General features: G+C 50.1%; 2 protein-coding genes across 5 annotated transcripts in view; one reads left to right on the forward strand and one right to left on the reverse strand.

Annotated features, from left to right (window-relative positions):
- Window positions 1–990: 990 nt before the first annotated feature.
- Window positions 991–10,264, forward strand: PCYOX1L (prenylcysteine oxidase 1 like). Of its 4 annotated transcripts, XM_039836502.1 has the most exons (7): window positions 1,024–1,148; window positions 1,475–1,551; window positions 4,743–5,072; window positions 6,524–6,698; window positions 8,358–8,569; window positions 8,808–8,948; window positions 9,385–10,264. In XM_039836502.1, the coding sequence occupies exons 3-7, from the start codon at window positions 5,048–5,050 to the stop codon at window positions 10,038–10,040; spliced, it is 1,209 nt and encodes a 402-aa protein (XP_039692436.1). In that variant the 5' UTR covers window positions 1,024–1,148; window positions 1,475–1,551; window positions 4,743–5,047; the 3' UTR covers window positions 10,041–10,264. The 4 variants fall into 4 exon arrangements, with proteins under 4 accessions (XP_039692435.1, XP_039692436.1, XP_039692434.1 ...); XM_039836501.1 differs by lacking the exon at window positions 1,475–1,551 and having other exon boundaries at window positions 991–1,148; window positions 4,866–5,072; XM_039836500.1 differs by lacking the exon at window positions 1,024–1,148 and having other exon boundaries at window positions 1,282–1,551; window positions 4,866–5,072.
- A 4,306-nt stretch (window positions 10,265–14,570) lies between these two features.
- The window catches only part of IL17B (interleukin 17B), a 20,813-nt gene continuing 16,181 nt past the window's right edge, over window positions 14,571–19,202 (reverse strand). Inside the window, exons 2-3 of the mRNA XM_039835918.1 lie at window positions 16,870–17,159; window positions 14,571–14,893 (exon numbers count right to left, since the gene is read on the reverse strand). Coding sequence (XP_039691852.1) covers window positions 14,662–14,893; window positions 16,870–17,006 — 369 coding nt within the window. The 5' untranslated portion in view covers window positions 17,007–17,159 and the 3' untranslated portion in view covers window positions 14,571–14,661. The remainder of the gene's footprint in view (window positions 14,894–16,869; window positions 17,160–19,202) is intronic.

The raw sequence follows: 19,202 nt of genomic DNA on the forward strand, positions 1-19,202 counted from the left end.
AATGCTTTGTTAAAAAATTAAGGAATATGTTGAGTCTTAGAAAGTGAACTTAAAAGGTTTTGCATTCTGACACATCTCCAAAAAGTTTTGTTTTTTTTTTTAAGACTATGAAGAATGCATGTTTACTCTTCTACCACTTCACTAGTAATCCAGTTTGGCCCTGTTATGACTCAAAGCTGATTTAGGACCCCAGCTATACACTCTTTTACTGTTCTCTAAATTTCTTCAGCTTTTTCTCTTAGCCACAATCTGATTCAATAAATATGGATTTTATTTATCCTGAAACGCATCCTCGATTTTATTTTCTGCTAGAGGAAATCTTTCAGTCTCATAAACTAGCCGCATTAGTCTTGTCTCCTCAAACAGTGAAAACGGGAGTTTATTCCTACCGTTCCTCTCCTCTGAGAGTGGATGAAACCCTTTGTTTTTTAAGTAGAAGGCAGAGATATAAACTGTAGAAGCTGCAAATAAACATAAATAACAATCTCAGTAGCATCTGGCCTTGTTTCGGCATATGCATAGGGTAACCCTGACTGCATGCTTGGTCAGCAGTTTCCAGCTTTGGGAGACATTGGTAAGCATTTTCACATTCCTTATCTCGTGATTGTTACAACCACTTAGAGTAGGGAAACCGAATGAGACACGGAGCAAGCAGGTTACAGAGCTAGTAACTCTCAGAGGTTGGCCTTGAACTGAGGTCGTCAAAGCTTCAGTTCTTTTTCTTCAGTCAATCCCCTCTTTGTTGGGTCCCGGTCCTGGTTCTGGTCCTGATGCTGAGCACCGGAGCGCGCGCACCTGCGCCGGGCAGGATGAGCCAGCCAATGAGGAGCCCGCATCCAGGAGGCGGGACGGGGAAGCTACCAATGACAGAGTCTGCCCGAAGAGAGATGCAGCTAATGAAGGCCTTGTGTTGGAGAGAGACGACTACTCGTCCAATGACAGGCTGTGAGCAGCGAGGGTGGAAGGCGGACCGGCCAGTGGGGCTCCGGGGCGGGGCGGTGAGCCAGCGCCAACGCGCGAGCGCCCGAACTCTGGCGTGCTGTCTGCGTCGCCGCCCGCCATGGCCCGCGCTTCCCGGCTCCTCGCCGCGCTGGCCGCGCTCCTCGCTGCCGCCGCTACAGGCGGAGACGCCCGGCCCAGCAAAATCGGTGCGGGAAGGACGGGGTGGGGTGCTGAGTTGGGGAATGCTGCGCGGGAAGAGGGTTCTCAGCCGGCAGCAGCAGGGTGGGGGATGGGGAAGGCAGCTGAGCGAGGCAGGGGTCCTCTGGGGAGGAGGCGGGTGGAGAAGAGGCAAGGGACTGCGACTGGGCGAGGAAGGGGACCGCAGTAGGCATGGTGCTGATGCGGAGGGTGGCATGGGCATGTATCGAGGGCTTCCTGGGGCGGAAGAGAGTCTTAGGGCAAGAGCGGCCACTGATCTTGCCGAAAGATCCAGAAGCATTGAGCATCTGCCATGGACCCGACTTTTTGCCAGGTGCCCTGATGACGGAGAAGACAGGGTCTGGGCGATTGTCATTCACAAAAGTTTATTGAAGGCCGTCTGGGAAGTAGGTACGGTGCTCCATAGTTCCTTTTCAGACAAGACTGCACAATACAGGGAAGTTAGTGCTAAGGCTGTAAGTACCCTGATATAGAGGAAAGGCACTTCACCCCAGACTTTGATGGCCCTGGCAGGGTGTTGGAGGGCTTCCTGAAAGTAACGTCTAAGCCAGAACCTCAAGGAGAGTAGAAGACAGAACCCATGGTAGGTCTGCTGGAGATAGATTTGCTGAATTAGAGTGGGGAACTTTTAACAGCAGTCTTTTTTTTTATTCCAACATTTTATTTTGAAAAATTTCAAATGTACACCAAAGTTGAAAGAATTATGCAGTGATCATCTGTATACTCAACACATGGATTCTGCCGTTAACAAACTGCTCCTGTATTTACTTGCCCTATCACATACCTGTCATACATCCATTAATCCATCTTATATTTTAATGGATTTCGAAATAAATTGCAGACAGGACACTTCGCTAAACACTTCATTGTGCATAATATTGACTAGCATTCCATATATACTTAGTATTTTTCCTCTTAACAGTTGTCATTTTAACATGAGTCAAAGATTTTCAGATCCCTCACATATATAATTCCCATAGGCAGAGCTGCTGGGCTTCTCGTGTGGGTGAGTAGGCGTTCCTACTCCATTCGTCTGCCCTTTGTGTACCCCTCTTGGCAGGGAGGGATATCCCATAGGAGCACCACAGACTTAATAGAGTCAATGCAGTGCTAAGGCTTCTTGGTTTACAAAACCACAGCTCAGGCCCCAAAGGGTTAAGACATACTGAAGCATGCCAGAAATCAGTTTGGGATTGAGAGTTTAGGGTTTTCAGAGGAAAGAAGGCCAAAGTGGTCAAAGAGGACCTCATGTAGAAGATAGATTTTGAAGGATGGGAAAGAGTTAGGCAGACAGTGTTTGGAGGTGCTGGCCACTCTCTCATCTCTTGGGAATGGGCAACAACTGGACACTTCCTGCTGACCACTCAGGGCCTCCTCCCAGCACTACTGCTTCTGGCAATGCAGAGCTTGCTGCCTGCTTCATTGCAGCTGGCCCTGCTTACCTTGCCCCAGGAGTCATCTAGAGCAGGACACTTGGCAATGCCAAGCTGCCCTATAGCTTCCTAATTGTCCTCAGCCCTCTGACAGGAGCTTCTGTCCACCCTTGATGGTGACTCTACCCACAGTGAGAATGCGGAGTTTCCTGTTAGAATGGCTTACACTTCAAACTGCTGCAGGATCAAGCCTGAACACCTGGGTGTAGCATTAGACCCCTTAAATCCCCCATAGTTCCACACACTGCCCTGCTCATGCTCTTACTCTGTGGGGGCTGTGTTTCTGCCCATAGGCAAAGCCAGTTGTCCTCCACGATCTTGATCAAATGTTCCTTCCCCTGTGAAACCTGTGTTTCCCCACCCTCAAGCAGGCAGAACTCATTGCTTCCTCTTCCAGATTCCCTGGAAAGGTGTTGTTGCATTTAGTCACACATTGTCATAGCTGATTGTGCATGAGTCTGTCTGCCCACTCCCTGCCTGGGCTCAAGAGGACAGAGGCCCTGTTTGATTCATCTCATGTACCAGCACATTGTACCATAGACCAGAAAAGTGGGTGTCAGTTCATGGGTGTTGAGTGAGCTGGTTCTCAAAGAGATGAGGTCTTCTGCTTCCCTGTAGCCCTTAGGCAGCTTCCAGGCCTTGTGATAGCAGTTTCTCTGGGAAAAAATGAGTAATTTGGAGCTCTGTTGCAAATGGAGGAGAGGGGAGCACACTGGTTTGAAAAGGTTAATGGCATTCTTGGAAGTAGCTTTGTGAACACTGAGAAGGAGGAAGTTTGTTTTTTTCAAGTTGCAACAAATACTTAATGAACTCTCCTGCCTGCCAGGATCTGGGGACAGAGCGATCTGCTCTCAGTCCTTAAACAGACCATTTGAATAGAGTGTGCTAAGGACCAGGCGAAGGAAGAGGAGAGTGATGCGGAGATATGCAGGAGGGATGCCTGAGTGGTCTTTAGGTGGGTCAGGCAAGCTAAGAATGACGCATGAAGGCCATAGAAGTCAGCAAGGCAGGGTGCAACAGCAATGCCAAAGGGAGCAATGCATGCATGAGGGAGCAAAGTCACATGCTCCACAGCAAAAGCAGTCGAGACAGACAAGAAGGTGGAGTGTTGCAAGGGTGGGGCAGCGAATGGAGTAAGTGGAGGCCGGATCATAAAGCACCTTGTATTTTTGCCTTCTTCACAGGAGATAGTGGTCTTAGGGTCCAACATGGGTCCAGGAAGGACAAATCACACCAGATTTATCTTTTTCCTTTTTTCTTTTTCTTTTCTTTTTTTTTTTTTAGATAGAGTTACTAGATTATCAGATGAGAGGAAGCTGTGTCTCAGATACATGGTAGACAAAAATGGTAGGTAGCATGGCAAGCACATTCAGTAGCTTCAGATCTGCTTTACTGTCCTTTCACAGTCCTATTTGGTATTAGTGTCTAAATTACTATCTGTCCGGACGGTGGTTCTGAGTAGCACCGCACAGACCTGTCTAGTGAAATGTTTTTATCCGTGACTTGAATGAGAATACTGATGGCGTATGAACCAAGTTTATATATAACAGGAAGGTCGGAGGTATAGGAAAGACAGTGGATGATAAGACCCAAAAAGACTTCAACAAGCCGAAACTTACAACAAGAGTCCAAACTGGAATCAACCTGTCACAGGATGCATTCCAGTTTTGGCAAACACCGATGTAGAAATGATTTAAGTGTCAGGTGATAGGTTGGACTAGACCAAGGGTTGGCTGACTTCTTCAGTAAAGGGTCAGAGAGTAAATATTTTAGACTTTGCTAGCCTTACCGTCTGGTGCAACTACTCAACTCTGCCTCACATGAAAGCAGCCAGAGACAATAAGCTAAAGAAAGGGTTTGACTATATTCCAATAAAACTTCGTTTGCAAAGATAGACATCTGCTTGGATTTGGCCCATAGGCTATAGTCTGCTAACCCTTGAATTAAGGAGTGGTTTCCAAGTGCTGATCTACCTAACAGTACCTATCAGTGACCAGGTTTTCATAGTGCAATAAAAATAGAGACAAAGTGTCTTTTTCTTTATAAAATGAGGGTAACAGTAAATGGCTGTTTTCAGATTGTCCTTTATTCTTTATTAATAAAGACTAGTCTGCAGGGTTTTTGTTTGTTTGTTTGTTTGTTTTTGAGGTGTTATAAGTATGAAGGCAAGTGCCGGGGAACCCCTGGCCCAGAAGTCCACGAAGGTGTGACCTGCAGTCTCATGCCCATGCTCTGTCTCTCTCCTTGCCTGCCTCCCGGGCCTGCTGACAGCTGTGGTTGGGGCTGGAATCGGGGGCTCTGCCGTGACCCACTTCCTGCAGCAGCACTTCGGCCCCCGGGTGCAGATCGATGTGTTCGAGAAGGGGACAGTGGGTGGCCGTTTGGCCACCATCTCGGTCAACAAGCAGCACTACGAGAGCGGGGCCGCCTCCTTCCACTCCCTAAGCCTGCACATGCAGGAATTCGTCAAGCACCTGGGTGAGTGTGATGTCCTGAGGCTCCATCATCCAGCCTCCAGGGCTGACAGCAGCCATCAGGCCCTTCCTAGATTGCCCCTGTGGTCAAGGCCATAAGGTCATGCAGCCCAATCTCATTTTACAGATAGAGCAGCTGAGACCAGAGAGGGGAAGAAACTTGCCTGAGGTTACACAGTGAGTTAGTTGCAGAGCCCGGATTAGAACTCAGGTTTGACTCCCAGGCCAGTTTCTTTCCCTTTCCACCTCTTAATAATCATATTTGTGATGGCTTTCACATGCTGTGTGCTTACCAGTGTCCTGGCATCCTTGTAGGTGGTATGTAGACATTACTTCTAATCTTCCCTCCCAGACTACGAGAGGTAGGTGATATCTCCTCCTGGGGAAATTGAGGCTCAGAAAATGTATACACCTCAGCTAAGGCCATGCAGCTAATAAGTGAGAGAGCTGGTATTCAACTCCAGCAGCGTCTATCCAAACCGCAATTAACATATACCATTTGACACAAATTCCATGTCTCAGAAGTGATCCTGCAGGTATACTTGCACATAGGCAAGGTGGCATACACACGAGGTTATTCATCACAGCATTGTTTGGAATAGCAAAAGGTTGAAAAGATCCTACCAGCCCACCCACTGGGATCTGAGATTAATAAATTATTGTGTAAAGACACAGACTATTCAGCAGCCAGATGAGGACATCCCCTACACCCAGATATAGAACGATCTCCAAGACACAGCATGTCAGGTGCAGGACAGTGTATAGTATGTGGAGGTGGGGAGAAGAATAACATAGAGATAGGCACATTGATGAGTGTTTCACGAAATATCTCTGAAGGATGCTGAAGGAAGGAACTTACTGGTTGCCTCTGGGTAAGGGAACTTAGTGGCTCAGGGATAGGAATGGTGACTTGGGACAGGGCCTGTAACCTCTAAGCCTCGGTTTCCACATCTTTGAGTTTTGAGTGGGGGAGCTAACACCTGTCCTGCCTCTTCCCAGACTGTGAGAGGATGGAGTTAGATACACAAGTCTCAGTGCTCTGGAAGTTGTAGAGTGTAGTTGGTTTACAAGGAGCCGTGATTCTTCCATGTGGTCTTGGTGCCCAGGGCTGCCCTCCCAGAGCGGCACTGCAGCTGTCTGCCCCTGGATACTCTGGGATGACATCTGAATTTCCTTCACTCTGCTAAGTGGATCCCTGTTGAAAAAAAAAATGTAAACTGGTACATTATTTTTATTTTTATCTCTATTGATTAGCCAGGCCAAATATTCCCCCAGTGTATTTGTTTACTATTTTAAACAAGCAGCTCATATGAACAAACCAAAGTGTTTCTATTCCTTTTAATGGAGCCAGTCCGTTTGCATCCTTCAGGAAAGCCCTGAATTTCAGCTTCAGGCAGTACGTCTCCTGGGGGGCCCTCCGAAGGGGACCTGAGAGCCTCCTCCATGTCTCCTCAGGGCTGAAACACCGGCGAGAGGTGGTGGGCAGGAGCGCCATCTTCGGCGGGGAGAATTTCGTGCTGGAGGAGACTGACTGGTACCTGCTGAACCTCTTCCGCCTGTGGTGGCACTATGGCATCAGCTTCCTGAGACTGCAGATGTGGGTGGAGGAGGTCATGGAGAAGTTCATGAGGTAGGGCTGGGCAGAGCTGTGGGGTTTCCAGAGGGACAGAGAAAAAGAGGTAGGGAAGGAACCAGCCTGACTGTAAATTGTTGAAAAGTAAAGGTGCTTGCTGGGTGTGAGAACCCAGCACCATTTAGTCCAGTTTCCAATCAAGCCCCAAGCGCGAGGACTGTACTGGCTCAGTGCAGGCATGGTCTCTGGTACTGTCACACTGGCATCGTCTTTCCCTCTGCTAAACTAAGCATGAGTTGTAAACTCAGGCACCTAAAAGGACCTGGGATATGCAGCGGCCAGATGGGAGAGAGAAGGGTAGGGAATGGGGTGCCCTGACGAGCAAGGCCACATCAGAAAAGGTCAGCCAGCACTCTGAGAGCCAACCATAGCTGTGTGGGAATGCCAAACTCATGTGGCTAGGTCTTCCCATTTTTCCAGAGTTATATGTGAAATCTCCCAGTTTTTCATTGTATGCAACCAATTCATTTTATAAGCCGAATGAAACACATATGTAGGCCACATGCAGCCTGTGGGCCACCCCCTTACAAACTGCTATCCCCTAGTTTTCCCATCTAGAACAAACACCTTTCTTCACGCTTTTCTCCTCCTTGGTTCCCATTCCCCTTCTCTTTTCCAGGTAACAAAGACAGGTGGTCTGTTGCCACTGTGTCCACTTCTCACAGTCCACTCCCTTGCCAAGCTGGCACTGCCCCAAAGACCCTCCTGAAGATTCTTCCTGCTTCCTGGCCCAGATGCAGAGCCTTGCGTGTCAGCATGGCCTCCAGGCCTTCTTCCTGGTCTCTGGTGCTTTTCCACTCTATCCACTTTCATAACTATGCTTTTTATGGCATTTCCTCCTCATATTCTCCAGGTAGCCCCCAAAGGTTATATCCTTACCCCTACTTCTTAAACTTTTCTCTCTTGTCAATTGTTTTCAAACCAACAATGCTGAGTTCTTCCTTTCATGAGCGGTGACCTCTACCTGTCAGCCTGTATCCCCTTAATTTCCAGACCCACGTTTCTAACTGCTTTCTGGGCACCTCCATCGGGTGTCCCACTGATAACCAAACTCAGGCAGAGGCAACATGTCAAAGGCCAGCGCATCCAGAAATCCATCAGCAGGTGGTCGCAGGCACATGCGAGCCTCTGAGATTGGGGGAGCTGGGGAGAAAGGGACGAGATGTGAGTTTGGTGGGAGTCCTGTTGGTTTGAGCCGTGGGAGAGGACAGGCTTGGCTAGCAGAGAGGGTGACGACACTGGCATGAAGCAGCTGCCATCAGGCCCAGTGCGGTCCTAGAATCCAGGGCAGAGCCGAAGCTGTCGGTGGGGTCAAGGCCTGCTGCCTGGCAGTCCAGCTGGATGAGAAGAGGGTCATGACCTCAGGCAGGAAGGGGCTCAGAGGGCTTTGTAACTGTCATTCAGTAGAGCCACAGTGTGAAGCCAGGTCCAGTGGGATTCCGGGCATTTGCCCTTCCCTCTGCACTGTCCCTCTAGGTGGTGCAGGCCCACCTCAGCCAGCGAACAGGCCAAGGAGAGTGTAACCAGCCTCCTCTCCCCACTTCTACGTGGGGAGGAGGGTGGGTCCCTGCTGGGCCTCTCAGGCGCAGTGGCCCAGTAACGGGCGGTCAGCCCAAAGGCCTCTGCGCAAGGGCTCCAGCTCCGCGTGTCTCCCAGGATCTACAAGTACCAGGCCCACGGTTATGCCTTCTCCGGCGTGGAGGAGCTGCTGTACTCGCTGGGGGAGTCCAGCTTCATCAACATGACCCAGCGCTCTGTAGCCGAGTCCCTGCTCCAGGTGGGCGTCACGCAGCGCTTTATCGATGACATCGTCTCCGCCGTCCTGCGGGCCAGCTATGGCCAGTCAGCAGCAATGCCCGCTTTTGCTGGTGAGCCTACGGCCCTCAGCCTGCCTGCCTGCCCTTCCCCGGCCCACAGTGCCCAGAATGGGCTGGGTTCCTTATAACCTCACATTTACCCGGCTCAGTAAGGTTGCCTGAGCACTTTGTTGCCGTGGTTGGGCGGGGTCTTGGCCTGGAAGGGAGGCCCAGGTGGGAGGTGGTGGATTCTCTAGCCCCACTGCCCCGTGGTTCTGAGAACCCACTGGCCGCCTTCCGCATTGCCCAGGTGCTATGGCGCTAGCTGGAGCCCAAGGCACCCTGTGGTCCGTGGAGGGAGGCAACAAGCTGGTGTGTTCCGGTCTGCTAAAGCTCACCAAGGCCAATGTCATCCATGCCACGGTGATCTCTGTGACTCTGCAGCAGACAGGTGAGTGGACAGAGCCGGGAGCATGGCTGCTCCATTCCTACACCGTGAACGCTTCCCTTCTTCTGTCCCTAGACCCCCGTCTGTGATCTGCCTGGGAGGATTCCAAAAAACCAGTGGGAAGCCCCACCACTGCCGAGTGACACCAGAGGGCACTGTTGTCCCAATTCAGATATTAGAGCCAGAAAATAGATTTGCATTCATCTAACCCCATTTATTTGACCACTGAGGATTTTGAGCCAGTCAACAGCAGAGGCAGAGCTGGACCTCGGGTCTCCTGACTCCCAGTCCAGTGCCCACTCTGCGGTCACACTGGCATGGAAAGATGAGGACCCACCATCTGGACAGCCCAGCTGCACCCCGGGTCTCATACCCTCAATGCGAGGCCCTAAATGGGAGAAATAAGTCGGCTTTCGTGCTCTTTTCTCAATCTTTCTAGAAGGGAAACCCTTGTACCTGGTAAAGTATGAGAATGAGGTAGGCATTGGCTCCGACTTCTATGACATAGTGGTCATCGCCACCCCCCTGCACCCGGACAACAGCACCATCACCTTTGAAGGCTTCAGCTCACCCACTGACGTCATCCAGGACTCTTACCAGCCCACTGTCATCTCCTTGGTTCACGGCTACCTCAACTCTTCCTACTTTGGTTTCCCTGACCCTAAGCTTTTCCCCTTCGCCAACATCCTTACCACAGATTTCCCCACCTTCTTCTGTGCCCTGGACAATATCTGTCCCGTCAACATCTCGGCCAACTTCAGGCGGAAGCAGCCTCAGGACGCAGCCGTTTGGCGAGTCCAGTCCCCCAAGCCCCTCCTTCGGTCCCAGCTGAAGACCCTCTTCCGCTCCTATTATTCAGTGCAGACGGCGGAGTGGCAGGCCCACCCCGTCCACGGCTCCCGCACCACCCTCCCGAAATTTGCACTGCACGACCAACTCTTCCACCTCAATGCCCTGGAGTGGGCGGCCAGCTCCGTGGAGGTGATGGCTGTAGCCGCCAAGAATGTCGCCCTACTGGCTTACAACCGCTGGTACCAGGACCTAGACAAGATAGACCAAAAGGATTTGATGCACAAGGTGAAGACTGAACTGTGAGGGCTCTGGGGTGAACCTGGGACGGTCCATCCCCCGCTGAAGGGGGATCACCACCACAGAGGCCAAGCCTCTGTCTGACCCCTCGTGTGTCAAGTGTCTTCTCCCAGGATGGATCCAGGTGGCCTGCTCTCTGCCTCTTCTAAGGATTCTCAGAGTGGTTGTTTCTTTTTAAGGGAGGGTGTAAGAGAAGGGAAGGAAATTCAAGCCAGTGTATGTATTTTATTTATTTTTTTAAAAGAAATAAAAATCCATCTTCTCCAGCTGCTTCTCATTTGGTTTTCTAACTAGGAGACAGGATAACTCTGGGGAAGTGGGGGAATATAAGACAGAGAACTCTGCATCTAATTTCTTCATTGTTTTTCACTGCCAACTGCCAGAATGTACCTGAGGCAACATCAACAATGAAACGTGTAGCCAGATGGTTTACAAATAAAGTAGAAGGGAAGATCTGAAAACTAAGACGTAATTATAGCTCCTATTTACTTTGAGCTTGCTAGATGTGAGGTACCTAGTTAATAACTTATTAGATACCATCCATGTCTCTCAACAGTACCACATGTTGGGGAAGATGACTGGTAGGATGGTTACCCCAGAACTGTCAGTATAGCACTGAGCTTCCTGGCAACCAGTAGGACAAGGGAAAGCAAGACCATAGAAAGAGGAAAGCTTTGGCACCTGGAGGAATTGACCATTCTGTCTATTATGCAAGGATTGAGGAGTAATGTAATGATCTGTCTTGCACAGAGACAAATTCCAAGGTGGTGGAAGGCAGTCATACCTCTCTCCCAGACATTCACCCCAGTGGAGTAAAGGAAGAAAACGTGTTGGGATAGAGTTCTTTGGAGGTTAACCTGATTCAGGTGCCCAAGTCCCAACCAGACCTGCTAAGTCTGGCCCAGGAGGACACACACTGCCAAATGACAGTGATATTGTGACTATCCTTTGGGATGGCCCCAGAAGTAATTCAGCTAATTTGCCTCCTTTTGTAGCAATGGAGATAAAAGTCCAAAGTGAGGAAGTAACTTGCCCAAGGTTTCCTGAATAGAGCTTAAATCTGGAGCTTCTCCTTAAAATTCATTGAATTCGGCATGGGGCACAATAGCCCTCAAGTAGGGGGAGGCCCCAATTGGCTTCAAAGTTGTTACCATGCCACAGCTATGGTAATGGTAGTGAAAGAGATGATGCCTTTAAAGTGCAAGACGCATATAGCTGTTGGTTATTACAGGTATTATGACTGACACACCTGTAAGAATGCTTTTGGTTGATGTATTAGAAAACCAAACTCAGACTGGCTTCAGCAATGAAAGGGTTTTATTGCTTATCATAAAAGTCCAAGCACAGAGCACTGTGCAATGCCAGCGCCATTACTTATGGTCAAGGACGGCTACAACAGCTCCCAGGGCGAGAGGGTCTGCTCCCATGACCCCTGAACCAAAGTCTGGGCTCTGGGCCAGTTGGGCCCCTGCTTAACCGATTCCTGTGGCCAAGTGAATGCCACATGTTGACTGGACCAGGGAGCAGAAGTGGTCTCATCCAAACTACAAGATCAGAAGGGTGGAAAGGGTGTTGAGCGAGGCAGAATGTCAAACACACCCAGGATGGGGCTGTGCCCTCCCCGCTCCTCAAGTCCAGTGAAATCAACATGTAATGGCATTTTTTTCATGATCTGTGTTTGAAATGAAGATGCTACAGGCTGTCATGGTATAACTGATGACCATTGGTATTGGGCCAGAGGACCAAGGCCAATACCAAATTTGTCCCTGAAAACCACCCCTCCCCTGCATCCCTCAAGATATGCATAGAAGAGGCAAACCAGGGCAGTTACACTTGATCTTTAGTCTTTGGCCAGGGCTTCGGCTCCATGTCCCAGCCTGACTGCAGTGGAACTGGCTGGTTCTTCAAACTTCCTTTTATCTGGTAGGCAGGCCCAAACAGCTCAGAACCAAACCAGGCCAAAATGCCAATACTGCCTGCTTTCCCAAGTCAAAACCTGAGAGCAAGATCTCACCACCTCCCTGCCTACAAGGAAAGGCCACAGATTCCTGAAGGCAGGGGAAGGGAGCATGGGAACCAGCAGGAAACCTTTGCCCCTGGGCCCACCCTAGCCATCTCAGGCCAGGACAGAAGCCCCCAAGGACCTACAGCCCTCTGGGAGAAGAGAGAGCACTTGCAAAGACAAGAGAGCCCTATAATCTGCCAAACAAAACAGGAAAAGGCCACACTCATCCTCAGTAGTCCTGGGGGAAGTGTAGTACCCATTGAGAACGCCTTGAAGGAACAACTCTAGAGCAGATGACTCGAGCAAGATTTCAGCACTTTGTGGGGAGGGGGCTGTGGAGGGTAGAGTTGGGGGTGGTGAGGGGAATGGTGGGAAGAGAGGAATGCCTTGTTCCTAATCCAACTTTGAAAAAGCAACAGAGGGAGCTTGGGCTCCCCCTAGAGGCCTTTATGCATGAATGCATGCATGCATTCATTCACCAAGCCCTGAACCCTTATTTTGCACCTGGGACTGTGCTAGGTGCTGGGGATGCAGCAGTGAAGGAGACAAGTGAGGCCCCTGTTCTTACCCAATGAGGGTTTCTCACCAGATAGTAGAAAACATAAAATATTTAAACTCAGACCAAAGGAGGTTAGGGGTACAGTATAGACCCAGCTCTCTGAAGGTCTTGAACTCTCTGCTGCTGCCTTTAAAAACCAGGGGGCTGAGAAGAGCCCGCTGCCAGCCCAGGCTCATGAGACCAAGCTCTGGAGTCCCCAGAATGGTAAAACTACAAAAGACCCTGGAGAGCCCTGGTTACACAGATGAGAAAACTGAAGCCCAGAAAGAGGAAAAGGCAACATCCATATAAAACTAATCAACTAACTGGCATTTATTGAGGATCTCTGTATGTCTAATGCTCTGGTAGGAATAGGACAGGCCATCCCACCAGGTGAGGAGTTTCCTGGCCCGGTCCCTATGTCCCTGGGCACCTGGGGTCTCCTCCCAGGACTAGAGCAACCCTCCCGTTGCTCGGATCTTCCCATGCCCTCACCCCACAAAAAGGCCTTGGAGGCCGTGGGTCCCTCATGTGTGGCTGGAGTCTTAAGGCCTGGAGAGCAGGCTGCGTGGCCCCCAGAGATAATCACCCCCCAGGGAAGAGAAGCGGCTGCTGAAGGCATCAGCTTGGGCTGGCACAAGAAGTTTATTTTCCATGTGTCTGGAACCAGGCCGAAGCTTCCTGGGGTAATTTTAACCAGTATCCACTCTAGAACAATACCAAAAAAGGTAAGTTACTTACCACCCCAGACAGACACATACCTAACCAGTGCCCTTTCATGAATTAGACCCTTAAAACATTCAGAGCTAAAGCTACTTTAAGTGCTGACGTTACAGCAGCCAAGTAAAGTATTCCTCTACTGGCTGTTCGCCCTCTTATTGAAATTAACTCTAAAGTGCCAGCTATTCTTACCCTCAGAAAATAGCCTAAGCCCCTCAGCTGTCCTGGGGGAGGGAAGGTATTTTTAGACCTAACAGCAGCTGATTTAGGATTTGTTGCAGGGGCTAGGGGGCAGGGGGAGGATTGAATTGCAAGGGGCTGATGGGGTGGGGCAGGGGGAGTTAGCATCCAGAGAGAAGGAGCCAGCAGGGGCTTTATAGCAAGTCTGTGCACATTGCCTTTTTCATCAGCAAAGTGATATAAGCCAGAGTTCTCAAAGTGTGGTCCCCAGACCAATGGCAGCAGCACCACCGCCTGGGAGCCACTCTGTTGGAAATGCAAGTCTCAGCCCCCATATCGAATCAACTGAATCAGAACCCCTGTGTTTGGGGCACAGCAATTTGTGTTCTAACAAGCCCTCCGGGTGATTCTGGTGCCAGCTAGAGTCTGAGAACCACCGATATCAGCAAATCATCTAACCCGATCCCCTTGTGGATAAGGCTGGATGAAAGAATGATCTATGATGATGCATCTCAACTCTTGAGTGTCTGTTCAAAATCAGGAATCTCCAGCTCATAAAAATGCATTTGCATGTGAAAATTTCAGGGGCTTGTTGGCCCCGGTTAAAAACCCCTGTTCTTTGGCGCCCTGGAGGCTCGTCTCTGGGTCTAAGGCTGACCTGCAGAGAATCTCGGAATTGAAAGAGACCTTATAGAGCACCTATTCCATCCAGAGCAGGAATCCGTTCATATTATTAAGAGGCTCAGCCTTAGCTGGACCTTTACAGAGACTGGGAGCTCACGCTTCTAAAGAGCTCATTTGCAATGGTCCTTGCCTTAATGGCTTAGTCACTCCTATATAGGTTTATACTAACCAAGCTCCAATAACATGGCTGAAATAAGGCTATAAACCCAAATTAAAGGAACTATGTGACTGTCCTAAACGGTAGAAATGAATGCACTATTTTTTAATAACCTGTCTCAGTGTTGGAGAAATGTGAGTGATGAAAAATCGTCCTTTATACTCATCTGAAATCTACCTCCCAGGACCCTCCTACCCCCACCCTGGTTTGGCTTTGAAGCCACAAGGATCAAACCCAAGGTCTTGCTTTGGGAAAGACAGCGTTTACTTTTCATTGGCCTTGCATGGCATGGGAGTGCAGGGAGGGCGGCCTGCGGCTGCCCGCAGGCTCTAGGCCTGATGATTCAGAAGATGCAGGTACAGCCCACTGCGATGGTTTCCATGACCATGCGCTGGCGGCAAGGCCCGGTGCGCGGAGGCAGCGGGCAGAGGCGGCGGCGCACGGGCACCTGGCTGAACACAGGCACGCTCACCATGCTGCGGTCCTCCTGCATGGTGAAGGGGTTCACGCAGCCCAGACACAGGCATCGCGCTTCGGGCAGGTCCGCAGGGATGCGGCTGGGGTCGTGGTTGATGCTGCAGGAAGGCAGGAGAGAACGCAGGGCCAAGGTAGTGGGAAAGAGTAAATCAGCATCCACTCACCACACCCCTGCTTTTCCTAACCCAGATTTTCATCACCACTGCAAGACTGTGCTATGAGGGAGGAAGGGCAGTAATCAGGTCTGTTCTTAGGGAGAAAACTGATCTTGGAGGGCAAGTCAGGTGCCCCAGGGTTATTCAGGTTCAAAGTCACCCGTCACCCAGTTTTCTTTCATCAAGCAAGATGCCCATCCTAGTACTAGATGGTGCTGTGGGGTCGCAAAGAAGCTACAGACCCTGTTTATAGTTGAGAAATAATATATGATCACACTGATGCCTGATCCCCACTGGAAGAGGAATCAGGAGGCCTGGGTTCTATTCTGACTTAGTTTCTATTTATGTAACAAATATTTTTCACGCACCACCATGGGAGTGAGTTGTCTTTGATGTTAGGTGTCCACTGATGGACAACATAGACACGTTCCCTCCTAGAGCTGAGAGTTAGGGACTTGCTTGTTGACCTTTCCTTCACTGTGCCTCAGTTTTCTCATCTGCTAAACTTGGGAGGTAAACTTGACTCTAGGACCTGCAGCGTCAGCATCACCTGGGAGCATGTTAGAAATGTAGAATCTCATCCCTCCCCTCAAACTCCTGAATCAGAACCTGCATTTTTATAAGATCGCCAAGAAAGTCAAGGGCACTGTAGAGTGAGAAGCCCAGCTTTGGAGGATCTTTATGGACCCTTCCAATTGCCACATTCCAGATATGGTAAATACTAGTGACATGTGGCTATTTAAATTTATGGACATGGTTCCATAGTGTAGTGGTTAGCACGTCTGCTTTATACGCGAGAGATCCTGGGTTCACACCCCAGTGGAGCCACAGTCCATGGTCTACAGCCATGCCACCCTGAACAAGCCCCATGCCTGATCTCGGAAGCTAAGCAGGGTCAGGCCTGGTTAGTACTTGGATGGGAGACCACCTAAGGAAGACCAGGTGCTGTGGGCATAAATAATAATAAATAATAATAAAAATAAATAAATAAAATAAAAAATAAAACGATAAATTTAAATTAATCAAAACCAACTCCTTGGTTGTGCTAACCACATTTCGAGTGATCAATGGCCACATGAGGCTAGTGGCTACCATGTTGAACTTTACATCATCAGAGAAAACTCTATCGAACATGGCATTCTAGAGTTTCAGGACATAAGTTGCATGGCTAGAAAATCTTTGGCCTGGGTTTGTGAGTGAAGAAATAAACTTCAGAGTTAGTTTATTTCTTCATTATCTATTCAACACACATTCATGGGGCCCCTTCTGCATGCCAGGTTCTGTGCTAGGAATCGGAACTACAACTAAGGTAAGACACCATCTCTGTCATCTAGGGGCAGAGGGTTGTGACTCTCAAACCTGGCTGTACATTCTAATCATGAGGAGATGTATAAAATACCATTTTCTGGGCCTCAGCCCTGGAGGCTTTGATTGGGTGTGGCATGAGAATCCTTAGAGGATTCTGATGCAGGCCTCGGGAGGGTCATAGTCTAGCACGAGATAGATGCAGACACAGCCAGCTCGGTATTGCCTAAAAGTGCTGTAATTGACAGATGTATACGAGGCACCCTGAGCTGAAGAAAGTGACATTCAGGGAAGGCCTTGCAGGCACTTCATCAGGGACTTGGAGAACAATAACGGCAGTGCTCTCTCTACATGGTTATCTCATTTAATAACAAGCCTATCTGTGAAGTAGGTACTACTAGCACCTCCATTTACAGTTGAGAAAACTGAGGCTCAGAGAAGCTAAGCGACTCACCCAAAATCACACAGCAAGTATGAAGCAGAGCCAGTATTCAAATGCAGACATTCAGGCCTCTGCATCCAAGATCTTAACTGTTACAATTATGGGGACAGTGGACAAGGTATCCTCCACACCCCCACACATAAATTGCCCACAGCCACCCAACCCAGCCTACCTGTAGCCCCAGGGTGACAGACTCCTCTTGTTGGACAGCCACAGCTGCAGATTGACCTCACACTTCCTCCTCGCTGGCTCGGAGCTATTCCTCAACTGGGCCACCATCTCCCCAAGGTTCCTCTCATATTCCTCCATGCGAGCGTATGGCTTAGCCCGCGATACCAGGTCCAGCGGCACTTGATGAGGCCCAGGGGCCAGGGGCCCAGGCCTCCCTTGCCCCTTCCTCTTGCTTTTGGGATTCCTGGGCTGGCCCAGCCCCAGGAAGATGAAGATAGCGAGAAGAAACAGCTGGGGAGGAAGGCCACAGGTCAAAGGTGAGAGAGCCAGATCTCCCTCTGGGCAAGGAGGGGAAGAGAGAAGAGGAAAGTCATGGGGACAACCCTCACTTGCCACGCTCTGGCCTGGTCCCACCAGCCCAGGTACCACACACGTGTACCAGTACTCGTATGCGCCACACTCATCACTGTCTCTTGCACCTCTTAAAAATCTCCCACCCATCCACTTCTCTCTACCTGCACCGCCATCCTCAGTTCCCTAGACAGCTCAACAGCCTCCTACCTAGTCTCCCCAAATGCCCCCTGGCTTTCTCCAATCAACTCTCCACACCAGGGCTAAGAACATCTGCTGGAAATACAAATTCGATAATGTCATCTTTCTGTGGGCCTGAGCTCTCCCTCCTCAAATCGCTCCCGGCTTCCCCTCATACCAGTACTTCAGCCTCTGACCTTCTTTCAATCCCTTCCTCTCGCCATGCTCCTTCCTGCCACAGGGACTTTGCACAGGCTGCTACCTGCAGAGCCCTGCCTCTCTTCACCTTCTACACACCGCTCACCCCTCCAGTGTCACTTCCTTAGGGATGCTCTGGTGGACCTTATCGGGCTCTAAACACCACATGTCTCTTGCGTGACTACAGTCTTACAGTTCGTATGTGAGATTTTTTTATATGTCTGTCCCCCGCTAAGCGCAGATTCCATGAAGGCAGGCACTGCATCAGTTTCCACACATGGTCTTATCCCCTGTGTCTGAGTAAATGAGTGGCTGTCACCATCCCTGCCTTCTGTAGCCTACAGTCTGGGAGAAAGAACAGATGGTGAACAAGAAAACAAGCGCCTAAATCTCACTAGAGACAAGTACAATGATGGGACCCTGCAGCGCATGAGTAGAGAAAAGCAGGGCCGCCACTCGGCCAGGTGGGAGTGGAGTTGTCCTGCAAAGCCTCTCTGGGGAGCAGGCATGTGGTGCATACAAGGTTTGAAGAATAAAAAGGGAGGCAGATGCGGGCAGAGGGAGTCGAAACATCTTACAGGGAGGGAGAAGCGTGTGAGTGGAGGTTTGAATTTGCTAAGAGCTTTGCTGAAAGGAGACAGTGAGGCTGAAATGGAGTGAGCAGAAGGAGGGGGCGGGAGATGAAGTTGAGGAGATGGGCAGCTCTCTACCAAGGATCCCCGTTGGACTCCATGACACCTGTGTTCCCCTCTTCCATTCCCGACCCTTCTGCCCGCCCTGCCCTTCACCCACTCCTCACCCACTCACATCCACCCTCACCTGCCGCCGTCCAGAACCAGAGCACCAGGAAAGCCTCTGGCTCGCAGAGAGGACCTGAGGGCTTGGCAGAACCCTGACTTCTCAGGAAGCCGGGAGAGAAGGGCCAGAATTTGAATGGGGGCCAAGCCTGGCCAGAAGTGGGGAACCTTCAGGGGGAGTTTCATCTCTCATCGAATCCAGTGAGGCTCCTACCTGCCCTGTGTCCCTCACCCCACCACCCGCATGGAATGCGCTTGACTTATCCAGGCTACCCAGCATCTTGACCCTTGCAAACACGTTTCGGCATAGCCCCTCTTGGCAGAGCCATTTCCTGGCACAAAATCCGTAACAGAGATTCAAGTCGCTAAATTCTTTCTTACTGGTCCTAGATTCCGGTGCAGAAAAATGTCTTCCTAACAATAGGCTGTCTCATCTCATTTGAGCTTCCCACTCAGTCTTCTTAAACTCAGAGAAACCCGGACTAGAATTGAAGTCCCCCTTTCCTTATGTTACAGATGAGAAACAGAGACGCAGAAAGACTGGCCCAAGGTCACCCAGTCTGGCTCTCAGGACCCATGGATTCTTTGGAAAAACCCCGATAACTGAGTTTGCCAGAATCTCCCCAGATGCCTTTGGCCTGTAAAGGCTTCCGTGTAGATGGGCTGAGCCCAGTTCAGGAGCCTGAGCTACTGGCCATGGCCAAAGGATCTGAGACCAGTCTGTTTCTCTCTCGTCCTGGGGGAGAGGGCAGAGAGAGAACTTGCCTCTGTAGGTTCCAAGCCAAACAGAGGCAGCCATTAATCAATA

Source organism: Pteropus medius, unplaced genomic scaffold (genome assembly GCF_902729225.1).
Source record: "Pteropus medius unplaced genomic scaffold, Ma_sr-lr_union100, whole genome shotgun sequence".
Taxonomy (NCBI): Eukaryota; Metazoa; Chordata; class Mammalia; order Chiroptera; family Pteropodidae; genus Pteropus; species Pteropus medius.

Coding starts and splice junctions, on each gene's coding strand:
- PCYOX1L (XM_039836500.1), top strand. CDS start 1,356: ATGGGCATGTATCGAGGGCTTCCTGGGGCGGAAGAGAGTCTTAGGGCA. Junction 8,570..8,807: donor AGCAATGCCCGCTTTTGCTG/GTGAGCCTACGG, acceptor CGCATTGCCCAG/GTGCTATGGCGCTAGCTGGA. Junction 8,949..9,384: donor TGTGACTCTGCAGCAGACAG/GTGAGTGGACAG, acceptor CAATCTTTCTAG/AAGGGAAACCCTTGTACCTG.